Below are 26,735 nucleotides of genomic sequence, written 5' to 3' on the forward strand. Positions count from 1 at the left end.
TCACTGGAGGCTCAGTACAGCTGCTCCTGACAACCTGCGCCTGGGCCTTCACTGGAGGCTCAGTACAGCTGCTCCTGACAACCTGCGCCTGGGCCTTCACTGGAGGCTCAGTACAGCTGCTCCTGACAACCTGCGCCTGGGCCTTCACTGGAGGCTCAGTACAGCTGCTCCTGACAACCTGCGCCTGGGCCTTCACTGGAGGCTCAGTACAGCTGCTCCTGACAACCTGCGCCTTCACTGGAGGCTCAGTACAGCTGCTCCTGACAATCTGCGCCTTCACTGGAGGCTCAGTACAGCTGCTCCTGACAACCTGCGCCTGGGCCTTCACTGGAGGCTCAGTACAGCTGCTCCTGACAGCCGTATGTTTGTAATGTGTCATCGGCTCCAGACATAAGTGTTCGCTAAATAAAGTAAGCGCATTATTATGTGTGCAAACTGCAGCCTGTAGAGTAAGCTGAACGCTTCGCTGGGCACATGCAGAGTGACCACCGTAAGTGCGAAGGACCGACCTGCCTGCTTTCCATTTCCTTACTATAAGGTATTCGATATGAAAAGATCACAAACCGATAATACCCACCAGTGCTTGCCAAGAAGGGAAAGTCATTTCTGAGTCAGTTAAAAAAAAAATTTTGAGGTCTTGCTGTCTGGTCCATTGTAATTCGAATATATGCATAGTTATGGGAATCTCGCTTTTGAATGTCACAACAAATTTATCAGTAGTGCAGAAAATGCAGAACTAGACCAAAATAACTGTCTGGGCCAAATGACGAACATTTCTAGAGGGGTAAACATGATATGTCTGTTTTTCCACTTTTTATGATTTCCATTAATCTCTTCCACCTCTATCTGTAGTTAGAAGCAGTTAATATTCAGACCAGAAAGTCCTCACCTTCCTGGCACAAGCAACATGATTCTTCCATATGTGAGTCCCAATGTCTCACATATGAGGACTCAGACGCATAGCAGTCATTTCCAGACTGAAACCAGCATCACGAGCACCGTCTAGGTCTCAGAGCCGTCGCCTCTCTGCCTTTAGTTTCTTGCATGTTTCTTTCAGACATTACTGAAGAAGCCTCAAACTATGAGGAATTTTGGTTAGGCCACCTAGTGACAGTGTGACATTCTCGGCTGCTGGACAGCTCTCGAAACTGCGATGTGCTTTAACCGGCAATCAGTGGCAAAGGATGAAGAGGTGAAACTGGTTAAGGTGGCGATGAGAGTCCCCCGAGAGTGAAAGTGTGGCAGTGATGCCTTTCATATCACAGGTCTTTGTTCTTCTCCCAGTAGATGATCCAAGGACCAGCAGCGTCTGGGTTCCTGCCTTTTGAGAAGATAATGGTGGGGTTCACCCTCACCAACACTCCCAAAAGACGTACACAGACTGCCCTTGGCAATTTCCTATCTGTTCCTAGCCATTGTGGGTTGGTGATGACCCATCATGCTGATTGTAAGGGTTTAAAGATCTGCTGACACAGAACGCGCCCCCATGGGGAACTGGCAGAGTGGGAAAGATGGAGAGGGTACCCCAGAAGCAAGGTGACCATCTAGATCTTTGTCAGCAGACTCTGAGGTTACATCTCCGTGTCGCCAGCGTTGACAGGCAGACAATGTGACATGCGGAAATACAACGGCCATGTTAACGAGCGAAATAACTTCCCCGGAGAAAACATGACGCTGCTTTTCAAGTTTTGAGAAGGTTTTATTGGTGCCCATTGTCCACGAGTCACAAGTAAGACAACTCCGTGTCTGGGAGTGCACTTACATGGAATATCAGTTACCTCATTCATAGTATACCTGAAGAAAAGAGTTTGGTTTTTTTGTTAAATAATTACAGGAAGTGTAACTGTGGGGAAGAATTCATGCAGTGGTCCCAGGCAATGATATTTTATGATGGATGCTGAAAGGTTACGGTGTCAGAAGTCGTGGATACGGTCCTCTGGCTTTGTTTACCTAGCTAAACGGGTCCAATCTCAATATTAATCCAATAAAGCATTACGACATAAATACATTTCACAAGGCATGAACCACCATGAAATTGCACATTAGAGGAATTGTTTTTGGATGAAGGCCACTCATGGAAGACTCTGGTATTTCAGGTTTGTTTCCAGATATGGTGGCATGAAGATGGAAGGCGACGGCAGCTGCTGTGCGAGCTGGAGACGTGCACTGGATGAAAAAACAACCCAGTGGGAATGACGAAGTGACCGTTGACTCAAATCGAGCCGCTGTTACTGAATCTGAAATGCTGCAATAAATATGTACTTGTGCATGCCAAACATTTCAGTCTGATAAGAGTCGGCTCCAAATTAATGTTTAATATAAGCTAGAAAGTGCCAGAAAAAAAGGGAAACTGTAAATGTTTAAAGAAATATTTTTGAGGAACTCAAAGCATATGCATTATTGAATCTAAATTAATTACCGCTAATTTCAGAGGCATGAAATTATGTTCCCCCAGGACTGTGGTGTGACATACAGACACCAAGTGATGGGGGGGTTTCACAGGACAGTGCAAAACAGGGGGCTGCACACAGGGGTCGCCCCGACAAAGGGGGGAACATGATGGGCAACACAGCAGCCTCATTCCTTCAGGGTCCCAGGTCAGAATCTCAGCCTGGCTCCGTGCACGTGGAGTTTGCATGTTCTCTTCATGTTCATGTGATTCGGTAAATCAGCAGCCCTGAATTGCCCATAGTGCATGAGTGTGTAAACTCCAATAGACTGGCGTCCTGGGCAGGGGGAGCCCTGCCTTATGTCCTGTGCTTCCTGTAATAGGCTTCAGGCTCTCAGGGACCGTGGATCAGAAAAATGTTTATAGCATGTATCATTAGGGTAGCATGAGGGACACAATCTGTCCACAACCTGTCCTCTATTCATTGTGACAGCCACCATTCAGTCAGGTCAAAGGGCACACTTCCTGTTGCATGCACACTTCCTGTTGTGCCCCAGGAACATCATCAGCTTGGAGAATCACTCTCCACTCTGACCCCCCTGAAAAGTTTGTGCTGACCACCAATATGTACAGAGAACAAACGGTTTATACCACCCACACCCATGCCACAGCATTTGGTATTTTTGTTATGGCCCTATAATCAAGTAAACCTTTCATCAGGTTTGGACATTTAGGGAAACGGCTCATCACAATTACTGTCTGGATTTTGGGCAAAGGAGTGAAATGCGGATCTCTCTGTTTTGAATTTCACGCCGCTGCAACTTGGGCGAGCGGTCTGTGTCGGATGGCTCCGTATGATGAATCTGCAGGTTTTTCCTCGGAGTTGGCCATCCATACAAGCATGGCGCGGATCCCACGGAGCGGCGATGGTTTGAATTATGCCTGCTGTTGGTCTAACATTGGTGGAAACTCTCCGTGCGATTTCTCATTGGCAAACGTGTGTTGGCGTAACGTGTGCTATGGATTGACGAGCTGTAGATTCAATAGGTAACATAAATAGGAACAGAAGAGCAGAAATATCATCAATTACACAGGATTTGTTACCTGATAGGGTTCAATGTCATCAGAGGGTTAAAACAAGGTAATAAAGAGAGCAGTTAACATACAACATCCACTGTATACACAGAACACAGGTTTTTGGGTAGCAAATGTCAGTCAAGCACGAAAATAACAAACCTCAAGACAAAACAGCTGAGGATTAGTCACAGATACACCACCCCCCCCCCCCCAGATGTGGGACCCTCCCTTGTTTTAGCCCTTAAGCGCCAGTTGGTGGTCTTTGGTCAGAAAGCTTCTCACGCGTGAATAAGCTCTGACTTCATGATGTAAAAGACACACAAAAGACATTCAAAGCACTCACCCAGATGATAACGAAAAGGCCAAAAATGTCTAATATTTTGAAAGCGAATAGTAAATACAGTGAAAATTCCTGACACGGAGCTGTCAGATGCCCATTATAGTGATAAGGCATATATCTCGACAACTGAACTCATTTTCCCTAATGCACTTGTGCTCGCATGAATGTGACCGGACCATACTTATCTTCGCTACAAAAAAGTCACCTTATTACACTGTGTTTTAACCATTGAATTCTACCATATCATAAGAATACTTGGAGAAATATCAACGCATGCCAGGAATGGTCTTTTACCTATTTCTCTGTGAGGTCCTCTGCCGGCTTCTTGTTCCTAGCGAGGTAATGTTGCGTCCTCCAGCGACTGTTTACAGAGCTAGGCAAGTTTAGCATGCTAGCTTCTTAGTGTCAAGCCACACGCACCAGGCCTTATTAACTGCACCAAAAAAGGATTTCCATCTAATTTAGCCAATTATAAGGTATGAACTACCCCACTGCTTTTGATTATGCTTTTTTTTTGTTTTTATGAATTAATGTCGTTACAGAGTGAGTAGCAAAGTCCAGGCTGAGAGCTTTTAGAAGTGAATGCCCCAATTCACCACTGATTAGAATTGTGAAGCATTAATTAGCACAAGCTCAGTTGTTTTTATGTTATTTTTATTGCCTTTGACCAGAAAGGGAAAATCAAGTGAAATTTTAGAACATGAGAGTGTACGAATCGTAGTGGAAGCCAATGTTTATTATGGTTTGTTTTCCTGTTTGGCAAAAAAACAAACTTGCAGTGACGGTCTCGTTGGGCCAGAAAAATTCCTAAAGAATGTCTACAGACAAGCCTATACACACACACACACACACACACATATATATATATATATATATATATTTATTTTTTTTCCTTCTATAGACTATGTAATATATTTCTCCCACAGGGAAGCTTTTAGCTTTCTTTGGTCACAAATCTCCATTTGAATGTGACATAGTGATACTTGGAATGTTAGCTAGGAAAGATGCACTTAAATGTAGCTTATCCACAGATAAGCTACTGACACCTTTATTTGAATGGAATAAAAGAACTCCTTTCTTTTAGCATATGCAAGCAATCTCAGTTGGAAATTGGCATTTTCTCCACCATGAACATGGTCTTACAATTCGACGCGACTAAATCTTCTAATACCATCGTATAATCAAGGCCTTGCAGCACATTCCACGGATATTTAAAAGGATTGACCACTTCAGTAATTTATTTCCTTATGTCACAAGGTCACCTGTTTTGTTCCGGGGATAGGATGTGCCACACTTGCAGAGGTCATGATCTTCCCAATTCTAAGTGTGCTGGCACCTGCAAAATTAATTATATAAGACAGCAATTAATGATGAAAGTAGAAGGAACTTACGCGATTCTATGGACACATGCTGTGCACTCTGTGGTAAAGGGAGAAGACAAGGCGTGTCTTTATTAGCTTTGTTAAGTACCAGACAATCCGCAACATGGTGCTAGGCCAATTCTTTTTTGTTTTACCCATAGTTCCAAAGGGTCCACTAAAACCACACATAACACACTAGACTGCAAATGTTTAGAGCAAGTCTTTGCATCAACACTTCATAAACTGTCGCACAGAATCTTTCCGGGGAAGGGAGGTAAATAAATAAATAAACTTCCACCGCTGAAATTCATGAAGCGGGCGTCTGGAGAGAGAACAGATGTCAGAATGTGATTTGGCGTTCTTTCTCTTTTTTTTTAGCAGTAAATTGTTCCCTTGCAGTTTGCCATTAATCCTGAGTGCTGCCAACCAAGCCCTTTACACAGAGGCAGTCTCCGCAAGCAAGTCAGAGGACGGTTATTATGGGATGGATCTTGGGATTTTTGGCATGATAAGCCGAGAGAGGATTCTAAGCTCCGCCCTCCGTCGTGCCCAGTCTGTCTATAGCTCTGTGCCGCTGTAGAGAAATCAAGATGGATCACGTGAGTTAAGATGGTCTTAATCTACAGCCATATCACAGGAAATGTTCCAAGAAAACTGCTTTCCTCACTTTTCCTTCTTTGTCCCCTGTTACTCAGATGCAATGCAATTCTTTGAAGACACCCCGGAAACAACTACCACTGCTGTTACATTGTCATTATGCTTTTGACTAATGAGGGAGGAACAGGCTGTGATTATGCTCCAAAGGATTTGTGAAGGAAATGGCGATATTACCAATTCAAACATATATTATTTAATGTGAATGATGAAGAACATCATCCTGCTACAAGGCGACGGCATTCAGCCTTGGAAAGACACCCGAGACTGTCCTCCCTTAACATCCGTCAACAGATTTTGTTTTGTGTGATTTACCCTAAGCTTCCCAGAACAGGAAATCTGACACTTTTAAGAGGGACGACGGCACCGGCACACGGTTTTCAACACACCGGAGGGGAGTCGAGATGCACATGAAAACCGCTGAACGCTGCAGGGTCTTTCATCGTGAGCGGATCAAGATTTTGGTCAAACTCTGAAATCCCACATCCGCTGCGATGAGAGACACGGTAACCGGGTAATTATGGGATGGGCACACGCTAGTGTGCCATGACGCCGCCAGTTTCCAGCCTTAATCCTTTTGACCTTCACTGAATGCATACCCAGCTATCGGTACACGTCATGGACAGATATTGCGATTGCTCTCATGCTGCGCTTTTTGGCATCATGTCAGCCAACAAGTTTCTCTGAATCTATAGTTTGAAGCCTCTTGTTTCTCCATCCTGATTCAGGTGATGTTGCACGAGGCACCAATCAGAACCATCAGTCTTCATGGTTTGATCCTGGACTGTAAATTTTATTGAATTTACACTCCTGTTCCCAAAACTGAAAGAGAATCACACACATCCTCCCTACCCCTGCCTAAGAAAGAAACTACGTCAGATGTAAAGGAATGAAAATACCTTATGGATTTTGGGAGCAAAAAAAAAAAGCATGAATCTAAAATATGGTAGCTGTTAGCAGCTCAATTTCCACTTAATGAAGTGTGTGTCCTTCCGCTGTGAGGGTGGGAGGGAAGAGGGTCTAACCCCCCCAGCTGTGGCACACACACACACACACACACACACACACACACACACACACATGCACACACAAATGCACGCACACACACACAGGCAGGCAGGCATGCATGCGTGCACACATGCACACACACACACACACACACGCACACACACACACACACACACACACACACACAGGCATGCACACACACACAGGTACTCACATGCACACACGAGTAAAAAGACCCGAAAGACATTCACGTGATTGAACATGGTCTTTAATAATAAAAGGCCCTCCATACAAAATGATATGTACAATCAAACCATTTGTCCAAACAATGTCAGAAAACACTGCAGTTAAAGGAAAATGCTTTGTTTTCCGTATTTACTTATTTATTTATTTTTAAATACAATGCATTACGTCAGCATGATACCCACACTTCTTGGTAATTGTAATGGGAGGGGCTGGGGGGGGGGGGTGTAGTTCATGGGTCTGTAATTTCAGTACAGGGCATGTGTTCACTGGCTACCATGTTAGAGTCGGCCCAGGTGATGCTGGGGCTGTGAGCCAACCAGAGCTTCCAGTCCAATTAGCATCCATGACGACACACAGGAGGAAAGAAAAAAAAAAACACAATCAGAACATCCGGCTAACCTCCCTTATTGCAAGATGAGCCTGACACGCCAGAAATACATTTAAAAAATAAAAAATAAACACACAATTGTTTCATAAAATGTAATACCTTCATTTGGTCGAGATGGTGATCTACATTGTTTTTCAGTAGCACAGCTCGGCCCTGCACATTTAAATTAGTTATAATTCTCTGTTTTATGAATACTGTACACGGCCAGCATGGCCACTGACAACTGGAAACGAACAGTGACACAGGGACTCAGGGGAAAAAAAAAAGAAATGAATAAAACGTGTGTGTCTGCGGTGATTTAAATGGCTGGAAATGATATCAGGATGATTAACTGAGTAAATAGGATTGGTATGAAATGCTTAAATGCTAGTTGTTCACAGTAAACATGTGTTTTCTTTTTTATCATTTGGTCAGCTGTTAGTATGTTAGTTATTGTACTGCCAGATAAATGTGCATGTTATCAGTGCGAGCAATGGTGGCATGGGGGGGGTAACAGGAAGTGATGTCAGCTCTCTGGTGAGACGGGCCTACCGCATGGCACACCGGCAGACGCCCGCTTTATCCTTCCACATGTCGGTGTTTCCACGACCCTGAACGCCGCTGGGGAGGGAGACCGATGCTGGCAACAGACACAGCTCCTCTGAAACTTCTGGAAAGGCACGACATCCCGCGCTCACCCACCTCGCAGGGTGGGGCTCAGTGCTGCCCCCCCCCCCCCCACTCCTGCACAGGCAGGTACAGAACCTGGGGAATCCCCACACGCTATGACCCTCTGGATGGGTGCCCCGTCACACTGGTGGCCTAAGTGCTGTGCAGAGCAAGTGCTGCCCTCCCAAGTACCCTGACACACTCCAAAGGAGGCCATGAAACGCTTCAGCCACAACTCTCTCTTTTATTTCATTTAAAGGATAATAGAAATGCTTAGAGAAGTGCAAATCGGTCATTACGCCAGGAAAACAAACAAACAAACAATGCATATCTCCACTGTCTCCATGTCACTACAGAGGAAAACAAAGAAACGACAACAAGACAGCTTCTCCCCCCCACTCTGCCCCGGCCCCCCGGGTCCCGACCTCACTTGTCTGAGTTTTTGCGCGGCCTCCGGAAGCTGGACGTGTTCTCGTTCAGTGCATAGATGCGGCGGGAGAATTCCTCGAAGCCGGCGGCGTCCAGCTCGCCCAACACCTGCTCGTCACACTCCACGGCGACGGCGCGGTCCACGGGGATGCAGGGGTATTCCTCGGGGTGCTCGGTGCCGCCGAAGCCCGTGGCCTCGGTGCCGATGATCTCCTCGGCCCGCTCCACCGGGCAGCAGAGCTCCGCGGGCATGGGGAGGCCGTCGCTGAGGGCATGCGGAGGCAACGCCGCACCATTCACGGCGCCAGAGTGTGGCTCTGCGGGTTCCACCTGGTCAGACCCCACCATGGCGCCAGATGCCGGGTCCTCTAGAGCCTCCATTTCCTTGGACAGATCGATGCTAGTATCGAGGGAGGAGGACAGGTTCCTGGGCGAGTCGGTGGGCAGCGACGTGGCGATGGGCTGGCTGCCGGGGGTGCTGTACCCGCCAGGCGGCGTCTTGTATTTCTGCTTGTCGGCCTCTGAGCTGGCTCGCTTGCGCACACCTTGGTCCGGAGAGCTGGATCTATTCGGGTGGGCCAGCTCGGATGCCATCGTGGGGCTGAGCTGCGATTTTGATGGGACGGGAATGGAGCCAGAGACACCGTGCCGGTCGCTGGGGGAGAGGGGAGAGCGCTCTGGTTACTGCCTCACGGCCATGAGACTGACAGACACCGTTCCGGCACGTCATGCAATGGCCCGGCTGAGAACAGCTGTTTTAAGTAAATCGCTTTGCTCGGGACATCGGAGATCACCGGAGCGAGAGACGGGGGGCAGGAAGCCCGTGTCCAAGTTGCACTTTCAGAAGCATTCAAGACACATCAGATAAGCCATGGCGGACCCGAGATATACCATCTTCAGAGGGAAAACCCGACAAGAAAAAAGCAAGGCTAAATTGGATTTCGCTGCCGATAAACATCACGCTGCCCCCTACATGTCAACTACGGCGCGACATGGGTCTGGGCAAACGGAACCAATATGGACCACAAGCCCCCTGGGGCAACAAGGTGGCTGTAGCAGGGTGTGTTACAGCTTGGCCAGGAGATGAGGTGCTGACAAGCACCATAAAGGGGGGGGGGTGACAGAGGTTTAAAAAAGAAAAAAAAAGGGGGAGAGGTACCCCGCCAATTAGTAAAGTGAAACAGTAAGAACAAGACAGGGGGCTTGGCGGGCGACGGAGCTGCCTGTGGGCTTGTGCATAGCTGTGGGGGGCACGGCCTGGTAGGGCTGCCCCCCCCCCCCGGCTGCATTGCAAATACTGAGGGACTGTGGTGTGTTTGGCACGCTCACCCCCCCAACCCCCCACTTTGACCGTTTGCCTGCCGTCGCCTACTTCGGGCTGTCGGGGGGGCATTCAGGATAGAGCTTCCCACACGAGTTGGTTTGACCATTGTTGTAATTGTGGTTGTAGTTCTGCTGCAATGAACCCCCCCCCCCTTCCCCCGCAACCAATAGAAAGTGAGGGATTTCAGTGGCAGGCTGCCAGGTCTCTCTCTCTCACGTTTCCTACAGCAGACCAGGGGAAGCACAGTGGGGACATAAACCCGATAAGGCAGGGTGCTCCGCCTCCAAACGCTACTAAAAGTGGCCAGCGGAGGGCGCTCCAGCGGATCCTTTATCACGCGTCGTGTTATTTCAGCCTCCCCAAAAAAACTGGCTACCATCAGATGTTCGCCATTCACTGAGCGACATGCTGGGGTCAAACATTCATAGAGAAAAACAGCGACAATAAAAGGTAAATAAAAGCATCTGCCGCTGCGCATCGCGCCAGACGCGGTGGCTGCCGGTCTGCTGGCCGCATGACTAACTCCAGCACACAATCCCTCTCTCGGCATTCTGGGACGAAAATCGATCCAATTCCAAGAGCAAAGGAAGAGGGACGGGTTGCGAATCTACTGACTGACGCCCAAGCCGAACATCACGCCGGAAAGGGCTACGAAAACACAAAAACTGCACGTCGGGAAACGTTCGGATTCCTTTGAGCCACTTGAAAGACGAGCTTAAAAACTCAAACACGTCTGCCTTCGATTAAAATGTGATCCTGTTTAATGGGTCGGCTAATATAAACGCGCTGTCACCCCCACCTCAGCAGTACGCGCTGTCACCCCCACCTCAGCAGTACGCGCTGTCACCCCCACCTCAGCAGTACGCGCTGTCACCTCCACCTCAGCAGTACGCGCTGTCATCCCCACCTCAGCAGTACGCGCTGTCACACCCACCTCAGCAGTACGCGCTGTCACACCCACCTCAGCAGTACGCGCTGTCACACACCTGTGGGGTTTTCCGCTCCTCGCCTGTCATGGCACTTTCGGCTCTAACCCGCTCCTTTAAACGTGCGTCAAATTAAGTCGCTTAATCATGAACATGGATTGGTATGGAGGGGTGGGCACGGGGTAAGGAGGGGGGGGCGGATCAGTAGACCGGCTCAGTCTCCTATGCTGTCATAATATTTTTGCTGTATGACTCTTGACGCTGCTTTTCATTTGGGACAATTAGCATTCACCCCATTGCCCCCGCCACCCCACCCCCAAATGCCGGGGGGCAAAAATGTTTGAAATCACCGGCATCAGTCCAAGCACTTTGTCCACATGGTGTGAGGCCGTGCGTATGCAGGTCCCCAGATGCCTAACAGCTCAGTTGGAATTAATAGAGGAGCGGGGAGGGTGGTGGTGGGGGGAGGTATAATGAGGTCTATGAAACATACATTTGTTTGCTGGGGGGGTCCGGCGATAGACAGCACAATGGACCCTTGTTTCCCGGTAAGTAAATAAATAAATATGTCAGCGCATGTTGGTATACACTGGGGATCAGAGCCGAGCCCCTCCCCCCCGACACACACACACACAGACGCACAGACAGACAGACAGACAGACAGACAGACAGACAGACAGACAGACAGACGCACAGACAGACAGACAGACAGACAGACAGACAGACAGACAGACAGACAGACAGACAGACAGACAGACAGACAGACAGACAGACAGACAGACAGACAGACAGACAGGAGATTTTGAGGTAGTAGCCCCAGACTGGAGAACGTGGGGGGCAGTTGAACTGATACTGGAGGTGACCTGCTTGTCTCCTTGCCAGAGTGGGTCAAGATACAAACACATCCCACATCCCTGAAGCAGTGAGGAGGGTGATTTATCCCCCCCCCCCCCCCCCGACACTTTTACAGCCGCCTGTAATGATGCTTCTACGCTACCTCCAGCTTCTTCAGAACGCATCCCTACCCCTCACCCCTGACGATATTCAGAGGACCACTCAGAAGCCATGAGGCTCTGTCAGCTTCCACCCCCCCACATCCTCCAAAGTAGATGATTCACGGCCACCAATTTCAATCTCAACAATTACACAGAAAGTTTCTGCATTCCCAACGTTCTGGAAGCATCCGTTTCATTTTACCGGATCTCAAGCTTAGGGCTTGGCCACCCCACCTGAACCTAGGCGTCCATTTCTCAGATCCGTACAGGAGGCCTGACTCCACACTCTGCAGGAATTCAGAGACTGACTGATGCGTCTCCTATCTCTTTGGCCCTTTATCTACGGGGATGTTTCGCATTGGGTCAGATGCTGCTATCAGCTCGCATCCCGCTGTGAACTCTGACTGCTAATCCGGAGAAGCTTCCACATTACGGCCTGTCATTCATTCTGAACTTATCTGTCCCCTCGTTCTGCTTCCCATATCACTCGTCGGGAAAAGGTACATAAATATGTCCAGCCCCAACCGCAACCCCCGCCCACCGCCCCAAACCAGTCCCAACTGACCGTCCACCGTCCCAAACCAGCCCCCCTGTGCTCTTTTCCTGAACTCTGGGCTACGCTCCTATCCCTAAGAGCTAGACAGATCCACTGCACCATACCAAACAAATAAAACACAGCAGGGATGGGGTAGGATATATAAGCTCACAGGCTGTCGAGCGCCATCCACAGACCAAGCTAGGAGGTGTGGGGGGGGGGGCCATCGAGTGTGCAGCTGCGGGGCAGTGGCCTGTGGACTCCCCCCGAGGAGGGGTTAGTGCAAGAACAAGATTAATTTGTTTATTGCAAAGTCAGCCGGCAGATCCACTCAAGGGCCTGCTGAACACTCCTGGGAGATGACAGAGAAGTAAATGTTAAAGGTTCATGGTAACCAGCACGTGAAACGCCAGCGAAATCCCGGCCCCGTTCTCTCGCTCTAAAAACACGACTTACTCTCCCATATGGAGGAAATGTCTGCGATCCTGAGACGGTGAACGGCTCCCTGGACACGCGGCACATCCCGGCATGGCGGAACCGGAGCTCCGATCCCTCTCAGCGTTACCTGGAGGTTCTCTCCCAGGAGCTGCTGTGCGGCAAAACTACCCATAATTCATGCCTCTGGCCACTTGTAGAAACGCTATCTGAATTTAACCTTTTTTCAAGGGGGGGCTACCTTTCAGAGGGGGGAAAACCTAAATCCTTCAGAAAAGAAAATAAAACATGAATATCCCTAAGATTTTACTGTACTAAAGATCGTGTGCTTGACTCCCACGCTGAGTACATCAGGATGGAACGTACTAGAAGTCCTATCTGGGTGGGGGTGTAGTTTCCCAATACTTTAACGTATTACAGTATAATATAAGCTGCTGTTTATGGTGGTAACCACTCATTATGACCTGCAACCTCAGCCCCCAAGTGGAAGGGCACGAACAGTAGATGTTAACACAGGATGTATATTGAAATATGGGCAAAACCAACTGAACATGTCAAAACCAAACTTCCATGGTCACCATTTTCCTCATGAAACCACCAGGAACATCAGATGAAAGCCTTCAAGGCTGCAGCTATCTGGAGGAGCCTGAAAGCCGTGCAGCCACTGAACTGCATGCTTCCACCGTGGAAAAAGGGTTTGTGCTGCAAGAGGAGTCACAGGCCAAATATCATCTGGTTGACGTTACAGCCTTGCAAATGTGAGATAAACTCAAAGATTTGCCTCTTTTGCAGAGTCTCCTTCCTGCCAAAACATTGCCCATGAACAATACAGTTAGTAGACGTTAAGTATGGCGTTCCTGCGGCTGATCCAAGGAGGCTATTGGAAAAACCGGGCCAAAATTTGGAGATATTGCCTTCAGGGTGTCGTTAGGACGACAAGGGACGGGCTGATTCTAATACTGCTGTCGGGTTATGGATGGGCTATCACAGGCCGGCTCAGATGAAACCGAGCATCTCCGAAGGAACCAACCTGCAGCTGGAACTCATAAAGCAGCGCCTGCACCCGAGTCCACTCTATTATCGCACATTATCTGAGTGCTCTGAGATTCCTGCTGGTACGGCTGTCACTCATTCGAGAGCCACACTAATTTGAGGAGACCCCAGATCCCAGTCTTCAGGATTTTTTTTTTTAAAGCAGGGAAGATAGCCCTGTGGTGATAGCTAATCCTGAGTGGACACTTGGACTGGGAGGGGAGGGGTGGGGGCGAGGTACTCACCAACGGACGAGCAGCCCATGTTCCAGGAAGTTCTTCAGGTTGGGCAGGGTCTGCCGCAGGTCCGGTGTAGAAAGGCCATGCTGGTACCTTAACTGGAGGGAGAACCAGGAAAAACGTTATGAAACATGCTGGGGGGGGTTAGGGGTTTATCAATATGCCACTCGAGGTGTTGGATGTGCCAAGACCCTGGATGCCCATCATGACTACATTATCAGCTTCTGGAAGACCACCATGAGTCCCTAAAGCTTTCAGCCGGAGCCTGGTTTTGGACAACTGGACAAGACTCCTGAGACTTCCGAACCACTTTCATTCCCACCAAGGCAAAAACAAGAGGTGCCTTCCCTTCAAACCCAGCTAACTACAGTTACAGACTCTACTTGCTAAGGACCCCAATCTCATTAGCTCACAGCGGCAGAGAATTACAGAAATGCTGTAAATGATGACTAATGTTCTTATTTGCAGTTATATTTTGACACCCTGACCATTTCGATCATAAAAACCATTTAAATAAAATTAATACAGAGCTGAACAACCTTTACTGTATAAAACAGTAGGGGTCACTTTTTTACTTGACCAAAAACCTGCATCCACTTTCCAAAAAGAACCATTAATTATTTTCTTAGCTACAGCATGCTTCATGAGCAGGGGAATATTTACAAGAGGAAAAAATATAAAAATGTAAAAAATGTAAGAATAATAAAATGAAATAAAAAGCTAAATACTTTAAAATTGACATTAACCCTGAAATTATTCTGCTTGAAGCTGAAAAATATTGGGCAACGCTTTACAAAAATTGTACCTTCATAATGCATCCATAGAACATTCATAAACAGCAGGTAAGATTGCATTAACATCAACATACCTTAACAGCATTATTATGGATTAATAACCCATATTATAAGATTATCATGTTTGTTATTTCATATAATGTTTGTGATTGATGTATATTAAAACTGTTAAGGTATTCTAGGATGTTAAGGTATACTTATATGCTTCTTATGAGTGCTTATGAATGCATTATGAAGGTGTACTGAATGTTCTATGAGTGCAATATAATTGCATTACGAAGGTGTAGTTAATGTAAAGCATTGCCAAATACTCTCCTATTTGCATATTATCTTATTTGCATGAAAGTAAACCGTGTTCAGATTGCTATGGTCCGGTTCTGGGAAGATGTAGCTTTAGGATCAGTGTACTGACCTTGGTCCCAACCTTAAAAACTGGCCCATGTTGGATTTCTAACGGTACCAAAAAAATAAAAAATAAAAACCCACTGCAGACGGCAGGAACCTTGAACAAATTTTTTTTTACAGTTTGGAGGGGGCTTTACCATCTTCCTTGCCTTCTCCATGAGAGACAGGAGGGGTATTACACTTGGGTGGTGGGCGAATGGGAAATAGAGTGATCTAACAGTATCATCCATAATACAAACACACTTCCTGGCAGCGGCTGGAAAACGAAACCATTATACATGTTTTTCATTTCTTGTCCTTCGGTTGCAGAGGAACATCACTGTGCCGACACCACCCGTCGGCTCCTGGACAGGAACATCTGTGTTTTTCCGCCCACGGCGTGCAACTCTTTTTAAGTAACTGGATTAATTCGCTTTTATGTGAAATAAAAACAGAGCAGATGAAATGTGACGGAGTCATACACAAGCTCACTGCATGTCTCTGAGCAAACAAATGTTATATTCACTATTATTTGCCTCCTAAACAATACTGGTATTACTGAGAATAAAAGCATCCATAGACTGCAGGCACAGGAAAAGGTTTAATGGCTGTACTTGGTGAAAAATTACCCTGGTATCACAAAGAACTCCCGCACTCACATTCCTCTTTTTTTTGTGGGCCTTACTGACAGGACTTTAATATTCTCTGATGATCCCTTTAAAGCTAGACTGATGACACGTCCACTAAAGCCTGCGTCAGGGAATTATGTGTGTGTGTGTGTGTGTATATATATAATCGTTTTAACCACATACATATATAGACATTTTAAAAACCTGGAACAGTTTATTCTGAGGTCAGGTTTTGACGGGCGCTTACTCAACGAGGAATTGTGGATTCCTCGAACCCAAGGTCGAACAGTTCAAAGCCCGGTTGGCGTGATATCCCTGATCTTTTCCAGAATAACTCTGTGATTCATTTTCAGATGAAAATGCTAAATAAACAAACAAACTCCGTTCCAATCAGTGTGTGCGTGTTCCACCTACAAGCTCTGCTCTGTTCATTCTGCTACAAAACACTCGACGGCAAAGCTGACGCTTTTGTTCAGTCTGGGACCTGCTCAAAGAGCCTGTACTGGACAGCATGTGATTTACTAATGGGGGAGAGGCAGCACCAATCTTAATTGCTGAAATAGGGCTAGCAATTCAGCTGTCCCCCCCCAACCGTGCATCTGATGGTCCCTTCAGCAGGTCAGCATCAGAGGCCGACACCCTCCCAGGTGAGAGGGGGCGTTGCCCGTTAGGGAGAATGTGCCTGCTGCCCTGGCGAGGGACGGTGCCTTATCGCGGGGACAGAGACGCGGGTTTGCTCGCAGACTGGATAAATATTCACGTGGAAATCTCCCTGGCTGGTTTGCATGAAGCCGCTCCTCTGACCGAGCAGAGTGCGAATTGCTCTTGGCAGAGGACACCGCTGGATTTAGGCCCGGAACACGGCCTATTCATGAGCAAATGCTACCCCGTCTGCCTGAAGGCCGATCATTTAAATATATGAGCGCCCCTAAAACGCCCAAAAATACAGCAAACCTGGGGAGAGTCAGGCCTCACACATGTAAAACTTCATTTATACATAATTTATTTAGTAGGCACTTTTATCCAAAGTGACATACATTTTTGGAGGAAGCAAGGTCAGACAGTCCCTGCAGCAAATGGAGGTTAACGGTCTGCTTAGGGACCCAATGGTGAAACCAAAGTGCTGCATGTGAAGCAGCGACTTTCTGATCATAGGCACAATGTCCTAACCCTCTGAGCCACATTCCGCTCCCCAAACTAGACATTACTGTCAATTAGCTCTACGTTTCCACAAATTGACACAAAACACGAAGAGAACCCCGCAAGACAAAGGCCAACATTGTCACCTGTGAAAATGTCACCATTGACAAGATGTTGAGTGAAAAACTTTAACTTCATTTGGGGAATGTCAACGTTCGCGCCCTCGCCATCTGGCCGACCCTGATGGAGCTGATGGCACAGCGAGTCGGCAAGCAGGCGAACAAAAACAAAGCACATGCCATCGCGTTTGTCCGACATTTCAGCACGTTAAGGAAAATGAAGATTAAGCTGTAATAACTTTACAGAGAAGTTGTTCTTAATCGTGTAAACTCCACGGAGATCTTTCAGCACCCGCTATGCGCAGATTCTCACCCTCCAGCTCCCATCTCCCTCCTGAAAGTTACCCCCCCCAAGCCCCCGTTTTGAGCAAACTCCAGGCCCATTAACCCTTCCGGAAACTGAGAAGCTTGGATGAACCACACCTAGGGCATTCCTAGCCGGCCAGATGTGATCCTCGGCTATGACAGATATAAAAGCGCCCCCTTCTGGCCCGTCTCCCTGTAACTTGGCAGCTTACCGAAGTGCTTCACCGCCTTTAATGCCACACAAAGATGCCAGAACATATGATAACGCTTCAATGCCACGCCTGTTCTCTTAGTGCCGGATGTACCCGCCACAACAGAGGAATCCCACCCCAGCATGTCAGACTGGTGGGGAAGCGGGGGGCCATGACTTTTGTTTGCCTGAGCGTTTTCACCGTGGCAGGGTTTGTTTTTGCAGCTAAATTAAGCTTCTCCAGCATCTGAGAACTGCCCCCTCTCCCCTTTGATTGCCATCAGAAACTCATAACACTGTCATCTGCTCTGAATCTGAACTCATTACAAGCTCATTATGAGAAGGCAGCATGTAATATAAGGCAGAACATTATATATTATACATGCTGTTCTTGTTTTTCCTTTAACAGTCACTCAGGTGTTGCATAGAGCCTGTCACCTTAAAATTAGCTTTTGCGACTATGTGCAAAAAATTAATTCTAACACATAGGCTACAACATCAAACTACACGGACTCTAATTCATAAAAAATTAGAATATAAAAGCCAAATGTTACAGGACTGTGTGATCAAATATATAACCTGGCCTTATATGTCCAATTTTTAAAGTTTCCAGAAGGCATCAGGGAGACAAACTATCCAACTGCTTAACTAGTGGTGGATGAGGTCCTGGATGGCCCAGAATCAGTGCGTTCCAAGGTTCTGGAGAAGGTTAGCTGGCGGTCGTGCCCACGCCCCATAAATTACACTCACGGCTGCTCCACAGCCTCTCACTGACACCCGTTAACGAACGTCGAGAAAGTCCAACTTTCAAGAGAAAGTGTCATTAATGATGAATTGTTACACTCAATGACGCTGCTCTTCCTGTGGAAAATTCAGCACAGTTAGACCAAGACTGTCAATAATTACAGGAATTCCAAACCATTTTTAAAGAAGAAAATGTACTACTTAGCACATCGGTCACCGAAACAAAAATCAGAGTAACGACACTGGGGAAAGCAGAACCAAACGTCACAAAGCAGCCCAACATATTAGTAACATTTATTATGCTCCGTTTACAAATGCTGCTGACCGAAAAATTGACAAGTAGCACCCTAGGGTTCTGAAAACATCCAGATCTGCTCTGAAAAAAGCCGATGTGAATTCACTCTTATTTAAGGGGCTTAGTCAACTTGAGGGTTTGGCTCAGACTCAAAACCCTGGCCAAGGGCTACATGTGACCCTGAAACTGAGAGACTGGAAACTGAACAAGAACTGACAAGCTGGAGTCCAAGCACTTGCCTGAACCCAAGAAGGAAAGAGAGCTATTAGTGTAGATCGCACCCCCACTGGGTGCACTGAACACCGTATCATCTTATACACAGCATCCGAAACAGCACATACAATTAATTAGAGCTAAAACACCTTCCCACCTTCCTGAACTTTAGCTACACAGAAACAACACATATTTTATCGAAAGGTAAAACTATAAAGTTTTAGGCATCTGATGTAACAGCTCCTTCACTGAAACCGTACTGCAATAAGACATTCCACACTGATTTGCTAGTTACACGAAACGCTTAAATAATCGTTTAGGCTATTTCCTGTCATTCTTTTAAATCTTGCCAGGACATACATTTCCTCTTTGAAGCAATTTAAAGACTATTAACATCACTGTAGATTAGCAGCACATTGCAAAGGCGTTGGCAGGACTGAGTAGGGCTGTTGGTTCATGGCTGGTTCAGTCTAAGATGGAGCCAGAGAGCCCAGGAGTGTGGGCAGGCCGGCTGACCACCATCACCTTACAGAAGACGGGGAAAATGCAGGTGCGACCAAGGACCAGAGGCCAAAAGGAAAAGGTGCTTTTAATAGACTGAACACACAGGAAAATAAACAAACATCCAACATTTCCCTACATGCCCTATCCCAGATACTGTGTGGTCAATTCTGTCAATGTGGGATTCCTGACTATCCTACACTGGCTCCTTTTAGTCTTATAACTATATGAACTATAATTCCTCTGCTTAGAGCGTACTGTATACAAACCATAGTCAGCAATACAAAATAAAATAAAGCGAGTTTTGTCTTCCTTTTCATAAGTAACAAATCTTAAATTTTCCACTTGAATAAAAATGAGATTAACATTATATTCACCTCTAATATATTCAATTTGAAAATCTATCTTATTTATTAAAAGAAAAGTCACACCAATACAAAATTACACAGAAAACCCAATCAATGGTAACATGTTATACAATCCCCCAAAGAATCTGTAATTTGCTAAGCGAAGCTTTAATATCCCCGATTTCATAGTTATTTTGGGAAATCTAGGGCACATACTTCACTTCAAAGGTGTAGAACCAGTTATTTCACATGAACGGCGATCAGAAATCAATAACCCTCTTGACAAAATGCTAACTTAATTAAGCGCAAGAGGCCATCATGCCTGTTGCCAAGGTGACGCCCATGGGCCATGCTCTGCAATGGAAAGTCAGTCAGAATGGACACACATTCAACCTGCCACACTACCGAGTCATCATCGCAGCCACACTACCGAGTCATCATCGCAGCCACACTACCGAGTCATCATCGCAGCCACACTACAGAGTCATCATCGCAGCCACACTACCGAGTCATCATCGCAGCCACACTACCGAGTCATCATCGCAGCCACACTACCGAGTCATCATCGCAGCCACACTACCGTCATCATCGCAGCCACACTACAGAGTCATCATCGCAGCCACACTACCGTCATCATCGCAGCCACACTACCGTCATCATCGCAGCCACACTACAGAGTCATCATCGCAGCCACACTACAGAGTCATCATCGCAGCCACACTACCGTCATCATCGCAGCCACACTACCGTCATCATCGCAGCCACACTACCGTCATCATCGCAGCCACACTACCGAGTCATCATCGCAGCCACACTACCGAGTCATCATCGCAGCCACACTACCGCGTCATCATCGCAGCCACACTACCGAGTCATCATCGCAGCCACACTACCGTCATCATCGCAGCCACACTACCGAGTCATCATCGCAGCCACACTACCGTGTCATCATCGCAGCCACACTACCGTCATCATCGCAGCCACACTACCGTCATCATCGCAGCCACACTACCGTCATCATCGCAGCCACACTACTGCAGTTCAGTTAACCTCAATCTGACCTATGATTTGCCAAGTTGTTCCAGGTCACATTTTTGAGGACCAAAAATTCTTGTAATGATGCAATTATAATCAAGGGGAAAATCTGACTTCTGTTATAAAATATTCAACCTGAGAGATTTTCAGCTCAAACACTAATTTTCTAATATATGGAAAAATGACTTTACACTATGTGCTGTTATTACAGTGGAACAGCACAATATATCAAATAAGCACCACATCTGCTGTACCAAGACTTATCCTGAAATGGAGCAATGTGGCATGAGCAGAATCCTGAGGTCATTGTAATTTGGAGCTCATTACAAGGAAATGTCGGACAGAAATAATAGTTAGAGTTTCAGGCAGATGTCAACCTGCAAACCAAAGCTCTTTATTCCAGGAGGTTCTCTGGGGTTGCCCATAGAAACTACACAGTGTGGACACCTAGTAGTTGGCCAGTTTATTTACATAAGAGAGATGGAAAGGAATTAGGTGTAATTAAATTCCGTAAAAACTTCCGAGTATAGCTCTCAGCCTCACTAAAGCATTGTTGAAGATACTAATCTCTCAAATTAGCGAAAACAAATACCAATGCCTCTGTCTTCCATAGCATAAGTAAGACTGGCAGCTGTTGATGTTACCGGGGGTCTCTCCTCCAAATCCCACCCCCCCCCCCCCCGCTCAAAATTTTCATTGTCATTTTTCCTTCCGTGGCGATAATGCATCACAGGTGCAGACCAGCGTACGATGCTCGCCGTCATCAAACCCTAACTTGAAACACCTTGATCGGATTATATGTCGTTAACATTTTATTGGGTATCACGTTGCTGCAAATTCAGGCAACATTTTTATGTAATCAAGAGACATCTGTCAGGGAAAAAAAGGGAAATTTAATTACAAGACCACTGGTGACAAGAGACCAATTTTGGATGTGATTTTTCTTTGAAGTCCCTCTATACATGATAGATATATAATCGGAATACATTTCTTTATTTTGTTACTATTGTATGTGGTTAGCATGTGTCGGTGGTTATTCTGTAATAATATAAGCCTATTTTTACGGCAAAACACAGTCCAACTTTACACTACTTTGATATCTGCCGAAACAGCCCAAGCCAATAAAATACAATGTTTGCTTCTTTACTGAACTTAACAATAATAACAGGACATCAATATAACAGCAGAGATTAAAAACAAACATCTACCGTCCAAATAAGTGACGCATCTGGCAGATTACGTGAAATAAATTTACACTCATCAACTTTCTTTCCTTTGAATTTCTCTCCCCCTGAGGTGTGCCGATTTAATTGGGGCTGTACTCAATGCCGTTATTTCAAAAAGACACTGACTGCACTAAATTGTCTGTGGGATGTCAGGCTGAGGTGAATATAAAGTCAGGCTAAGTATCATTAAAGCAGCAAGTAAAGCCGCTCAGTGCTTAAGTCGTTTACAAGGTACTACAGCTCAGCGCAATGCATGGAAAGATATATTAATGGCGGAAATTATTTCACGAAAACAAAACAAACCTTACCCCTCTTCAAAACATTCTTTTAAGCAGCCCTGCCAAATATAACTATTAAAAACTTTTTATTTTTAAAGAAAAATTTGGTAATTTTATTATTTGGAAAAAAATTATGTGGTATTTTAGAAAGTCCGTCAGACACGCCGTATTTCCACAGGGCTTTTACGTAAACAGCGAGCCTGTAGCTACAGGGAACGGCCACTGGGAAGTGAGGCCATGAGGCAGAGTGAGTGACACACAGGCAGGTTCTGTTTGCTCGACGTGGCTCCCCTTTGAGTTCTGGCAGGTTACAGTTTTTGACGGATGGCTTGCTTTCCAAAACGTGGCAGCCTTCCTCTTGAGGGCTAGCAAGCAGTACGTGCACCGAAAACTCAGGCCGCAAAGGTCAAAGGTCACAGCCAGAACCACAGGCGGAGGACGGAACATATTTCGGCAGGATCCCTCGGTAGCCAGGAATGTTTGCTTTCCATGTCTAAGCACCAATAAAAACCACTCATGTGTAATTACTTTTGCCATTTTGGGTCACATGGTAATACTGCGGCGATGAACTGGCGGCCCGTTCAAGCAGCTTCCCATCCTCCCCCTGTAGCCAACACAAGGTGAACAGAGTCTTACACTTAAAAAGCCAAACTGTGTAAAGACTAGACTCAAAGATGAGGAAAGGAAAAATAAACAAAAACCAAGGTGGTTGACTCTTAAAACTCCTTTAACAAGATTCCAGCGCAGTCATATCCGCCGAGCACCAAAAATCCTTTGGTACAGCCATGTTCCAGGTTTTCATATCAGAGAAGGGGGTCCTCTCTTCATTCCTCTCGCCAGTATCAAACTGCTCTTTGCTACTCTGTGACATTCTGCCCTGGGTGCAATCGCTCAAGGAACAAGGCGGCCTTTCATTTGTCTACTTACAAGTTGACGCAGCAGAAGAGAGGGAGGGTATGAGATGTATTAAACATCAACAGACCTTAAGCACACGTTCAGATAAGCCACCCTGAGCTCAAGTATCATAAAGCTCCGAGATTGCAGTCTGCTTTTAGAGTAGTAGAAACAAACTGCATATTATCCTTGGAAAGAATAACATGGAACCAGAAGTTTTCATATCAGTAGTACAAAGGGAGGGGGGGGATGTCATCCTAAATGTTTTTCTTGGATAAATAGCCTATTCGACAATTCAGAGTCGGGGCACTTGCCACGTGATATTACGTGTGCCACCAAGAGAACGCCTATCCTCTCAAACTCTGAGAAGAGCATGCCGCCTCAGTAAGATGTTAGACCCGGATGCTGAGCCCGGTGACATTTAATTCTAAACATGTGGGAGAATGACCAAGGGGTGCAAGAAGGTTTCCAGACCTTATTCCCAACATACCTTTGGAGGAGGGGGACCTTGACAAATGACCATGTGGCTGAAGCTGGCAGTGTCCATAGGCAGGAGACAGAGCTGAGCAGATAAATGCTAAAGAATCCGCTGCAATTATATGCTCTTGTTTCAAAGGCCCCACTGCAATCAGGACGCGAAGGGCGTTAAGAATAAGAAAAGAAACTCGAGAGAGAAGGAGAGTCTGATGGAAGGACATGGAGCCTGAGGGAGATGGGCATCCCGGGGCTTGGCTACAGAGGAGCTCCAGCTCATTACAGCACACGGCGAGGACTTGTTACGGCAACAGTGGGAGAAAGTGAGCCAACAATCCCTCGCTCCAGTAAGCTCACAAACAGAATATGGCCTCCTGCCGAAAGCAAGGGGGCCTAGAGTAGGGTGTCCACGTTGCCGGAAAGAGCCGATCCCCGACCCACGGCCAGTGCCTGTCAACCCTCCAGGCACCACAGTTAGCCACCATCTTCTACGGAATGGGGGTTTCGGTGGTGACATCTGCCTAAGGGCATCATTTGGGGTTTGAACAGTACTGCCCACGGCCTTCAGTGAGCCAGTGTCCTGTCAGCTTTGGAGGGTGCAGGACATTTCGCGAGGTTGCAGTGATTTGCCTAGTTGCAGCAAAAAATAAATAAATAAAATAAAATAAAATAAAAATAGTGAAGGTACAAAACTCTCTTTAATGAGATTTAGCTACGCAGCCTGATGTCATCTCCATGATTACTGTAAATGGATTAACGAAAGGAATCAGACTGGTCTACAAAATGGTGTTTAACAAAGTTTCACAATCTCAAATACACAATATCACAGTCAACTGTGAAGAAGAATGCGTTCATTAAGCATGAACTTTTTCTGTCCACTTTACTTTATTTACGTACTGCTCACTCAACAAGCCCAAATCATCTAGTAATCTTATCCACTTTCTATCTGTACCAAGTCATACCTGCACGAAATAGCATTCCTAGTGCCACAGGGAGCTGTTTAAGTTTAGCATGACGTAATGACTTTATTGAATTCTTGTCAAACTTCTTCATCGTCGCACGAATGAGCCACCAAGAAAAAAATAAATAAATCACTGAAAGTACAACTATTCTGTCTATCCAAAAGATCACTATGTCACTTTGTTGTAAAGCAAAGTAGGAAACCCCTAGGCTCTGAAAGCAACTGTACTGCAAATCTGGAGATGAAGTGCTCCATCTTCTATTTTACTCAATACCTTTTCAGTCAAGGCAGCTATTGACAAACCTACTGGCAGAGAACTCATACTGGGGACGCAAGTTAGGTCATTAGATTCAAGGAAGGAAAACAGCAACCCACACCTTTTTTAGCCACTTCTCAGGCCAAAATCGACTGCGTGTTAACTGCAAAAAGCCAAGTAACAAAGTTCTAATGGAATTTTGTGACTGGCCTGTAGCTCAAACATAAAAGTTTTGTGTGTTAAAGGCCATTTCTTGTTCATCTTCTCATTTTTGCGATATTAAAAGTAGTAATGTATTTTTTGTCGAATACCTATCGAACAGCACACCTCTAAGATCGACCGGAAGAAAAACATATTGCTACCTATCTTGATCTAACTTGTAGAAACACTGTTCCAAAGATGGTAGGGATCCAAAGAGCTTAAACCATGCATACACAAGACAGAAGTCCAGTACACGCACCAGTTCTTATATCAAATCATGACTGGAAGATAAGCCAAGAGCTCAATACAAGCAGAATCCATAGTATCTGGCTTGCAATGCACCGCTATCTGATTAAGTTGTTGCCACCCTGCACCATAAGTGAGGTCACGGTGTTTTCACACCCATCTCAGACACCTTTGCATTGACCTTTCCAGAATGCCACATAGCTCACCCATTACACCCCCGTTCCCAGGCTTATCTGGCTCATCTCACCCTCACTAAATTGGGCTATAGGACTCAGGCTAGTTCAGCCAAGGAAACCTGTTGCAAATAAGCAGGCCTTAATTCACAGCAAGCCAATGGAGTACGCAATTGTGGGCCAGGCTACGTGTGGAGTTCTGATAGTAGAAGAGCCATCATAATGATTTAGTGAACCATTCATGTAGGTTCTTAACCAGAAACCTCAGATATGCACAGTAAAATTATCCATGCCAAGTCGATAGGCCAGAACAAGCTCTGGCACTAGAATACAGGAGATAATGTAGATTCGGGCAGCCAAGTGGGTAACAGAGCCAGCTTAACACATCAATATGATAATTGGCCACAGGCACACCCCGAATCGAAGGGAGACAGGCACATCGGCAGCTTACTCCGATTAATAGAAAGCAAGTTTCCCTCACTTCAGCCCAATGAAACGGCCGAGTCGTATAACAAGCGTTAGATGTCTGCTTAATGGCCAGCGTTTGCTGCCTGCATTGCCAACACAAGGTTGTTTACACAGGCTCAAAAAACAAGAGATGGTGAATGGTAATGAAGCTTGCCAATCTCTTCACTAGAGAGGATTCCAAGAGTTTACCACCCAAGGACAGTATGTCATAAGGGCTCTGTTGTAATCCATAATCCTTGCTTTCCAGAGAAGGAACAATCGTTCTTGAGGAGAGGTAGGATACCTCTTCAGTGGCTTGGTGGGATTTCATCCACACCTCGAGAGTCTGAGGCACAGGGGATTTGAGGAATGTAACTGCTGGCACATAAATAGGCATATTTACTCATTTTATTTTACTTTCCTCTGCATAAAAAAAGTAGATTCACGTGTCAGAGGGAGACTTAACGTTCAGAGTAGCGCTAACAAGTACCTCATGGCACGAAATCCCGACATGCACGCTGTAGGACTGCTGACACCATTCAAATATCAAGCAGATGAGCGGCGTTTCGCTGTGACAGGCAGGTAGCCACGTCAAGTGACAAGAAAGGCAGCGGTGTTATGTCTGCCTTTGTAGCCTGATACAAGGTTAGCCTTATTGAACAGAAAGGGTGGCCATCTTGGTCTGAGATATTAAATAACGTGGTGTTCTTCCATTTGATTTTATGAAATTTGAGAAGGAACGAAAAGATCTTTGGTTGGCAGGTTGAACTTCTACACGGGATTATTTTCTTTTGTTAAAGGTCTCAGTTTCCTTGCACATGTACAAGAAATACAGCCCCAGCCAAGACATGCTGAT

At 46.2% G+C, this 26,735-nt stretch overlaps 1 protein-coding gene across 7 annotated transcripts in view; it reads right to left on the minus strand.

Moving 5' to 3' along the window:
• Positions 1–7,080: 7,080 nt before the first annotated feature.
• Positions 7,081–26,735, minus strand: part of uvrag (UV radiation resistance associated gene) — a 74,104-nt gene continuing 54,449 nt past the window's right edge. For 4 of the 7 annotated variants that reach the window (XM_023840196.2, XM_023840195.2, XM_023840197.2 and 1 more), the window contains 2 exons: positions 14,033–14,124; positions 7,081–9,195 (listed from right to left, as the gene is read on the minus strand). In XM_023840196.2, coding sequence (XP_023695964.1) covers positions 8,538–9,195; positions 14,033–14,124 — 750 coding nt within the window. In that variant the 3' untranslated portion in view covers positions 7,081–8,537. The remainder of the gene's footprint in view (positions 9,196–14,032; positions 14,125–26,735) is intronic. The other 3 variants (XR_011992179.1, XR_011992178.1, XR_011992177.1) reach the window with 3 other exon arrangements.

This window comes from Paramormyrops kingsleyae, chromosome 6, assembly GCF_048594095.1.
Source record: "Paramormyrops kingsleyae isolate MSU_618 chromosome 6, PKINGS_0.4, whole genome shotgun sequence".
Taxonomy (NCBI): Eukaryota; Metazoa; Chordata; class Actinopteri; order Osteoglossiformes; family Mormyridae; genus Paramormyrops; species Paramormyrops kingsleyae.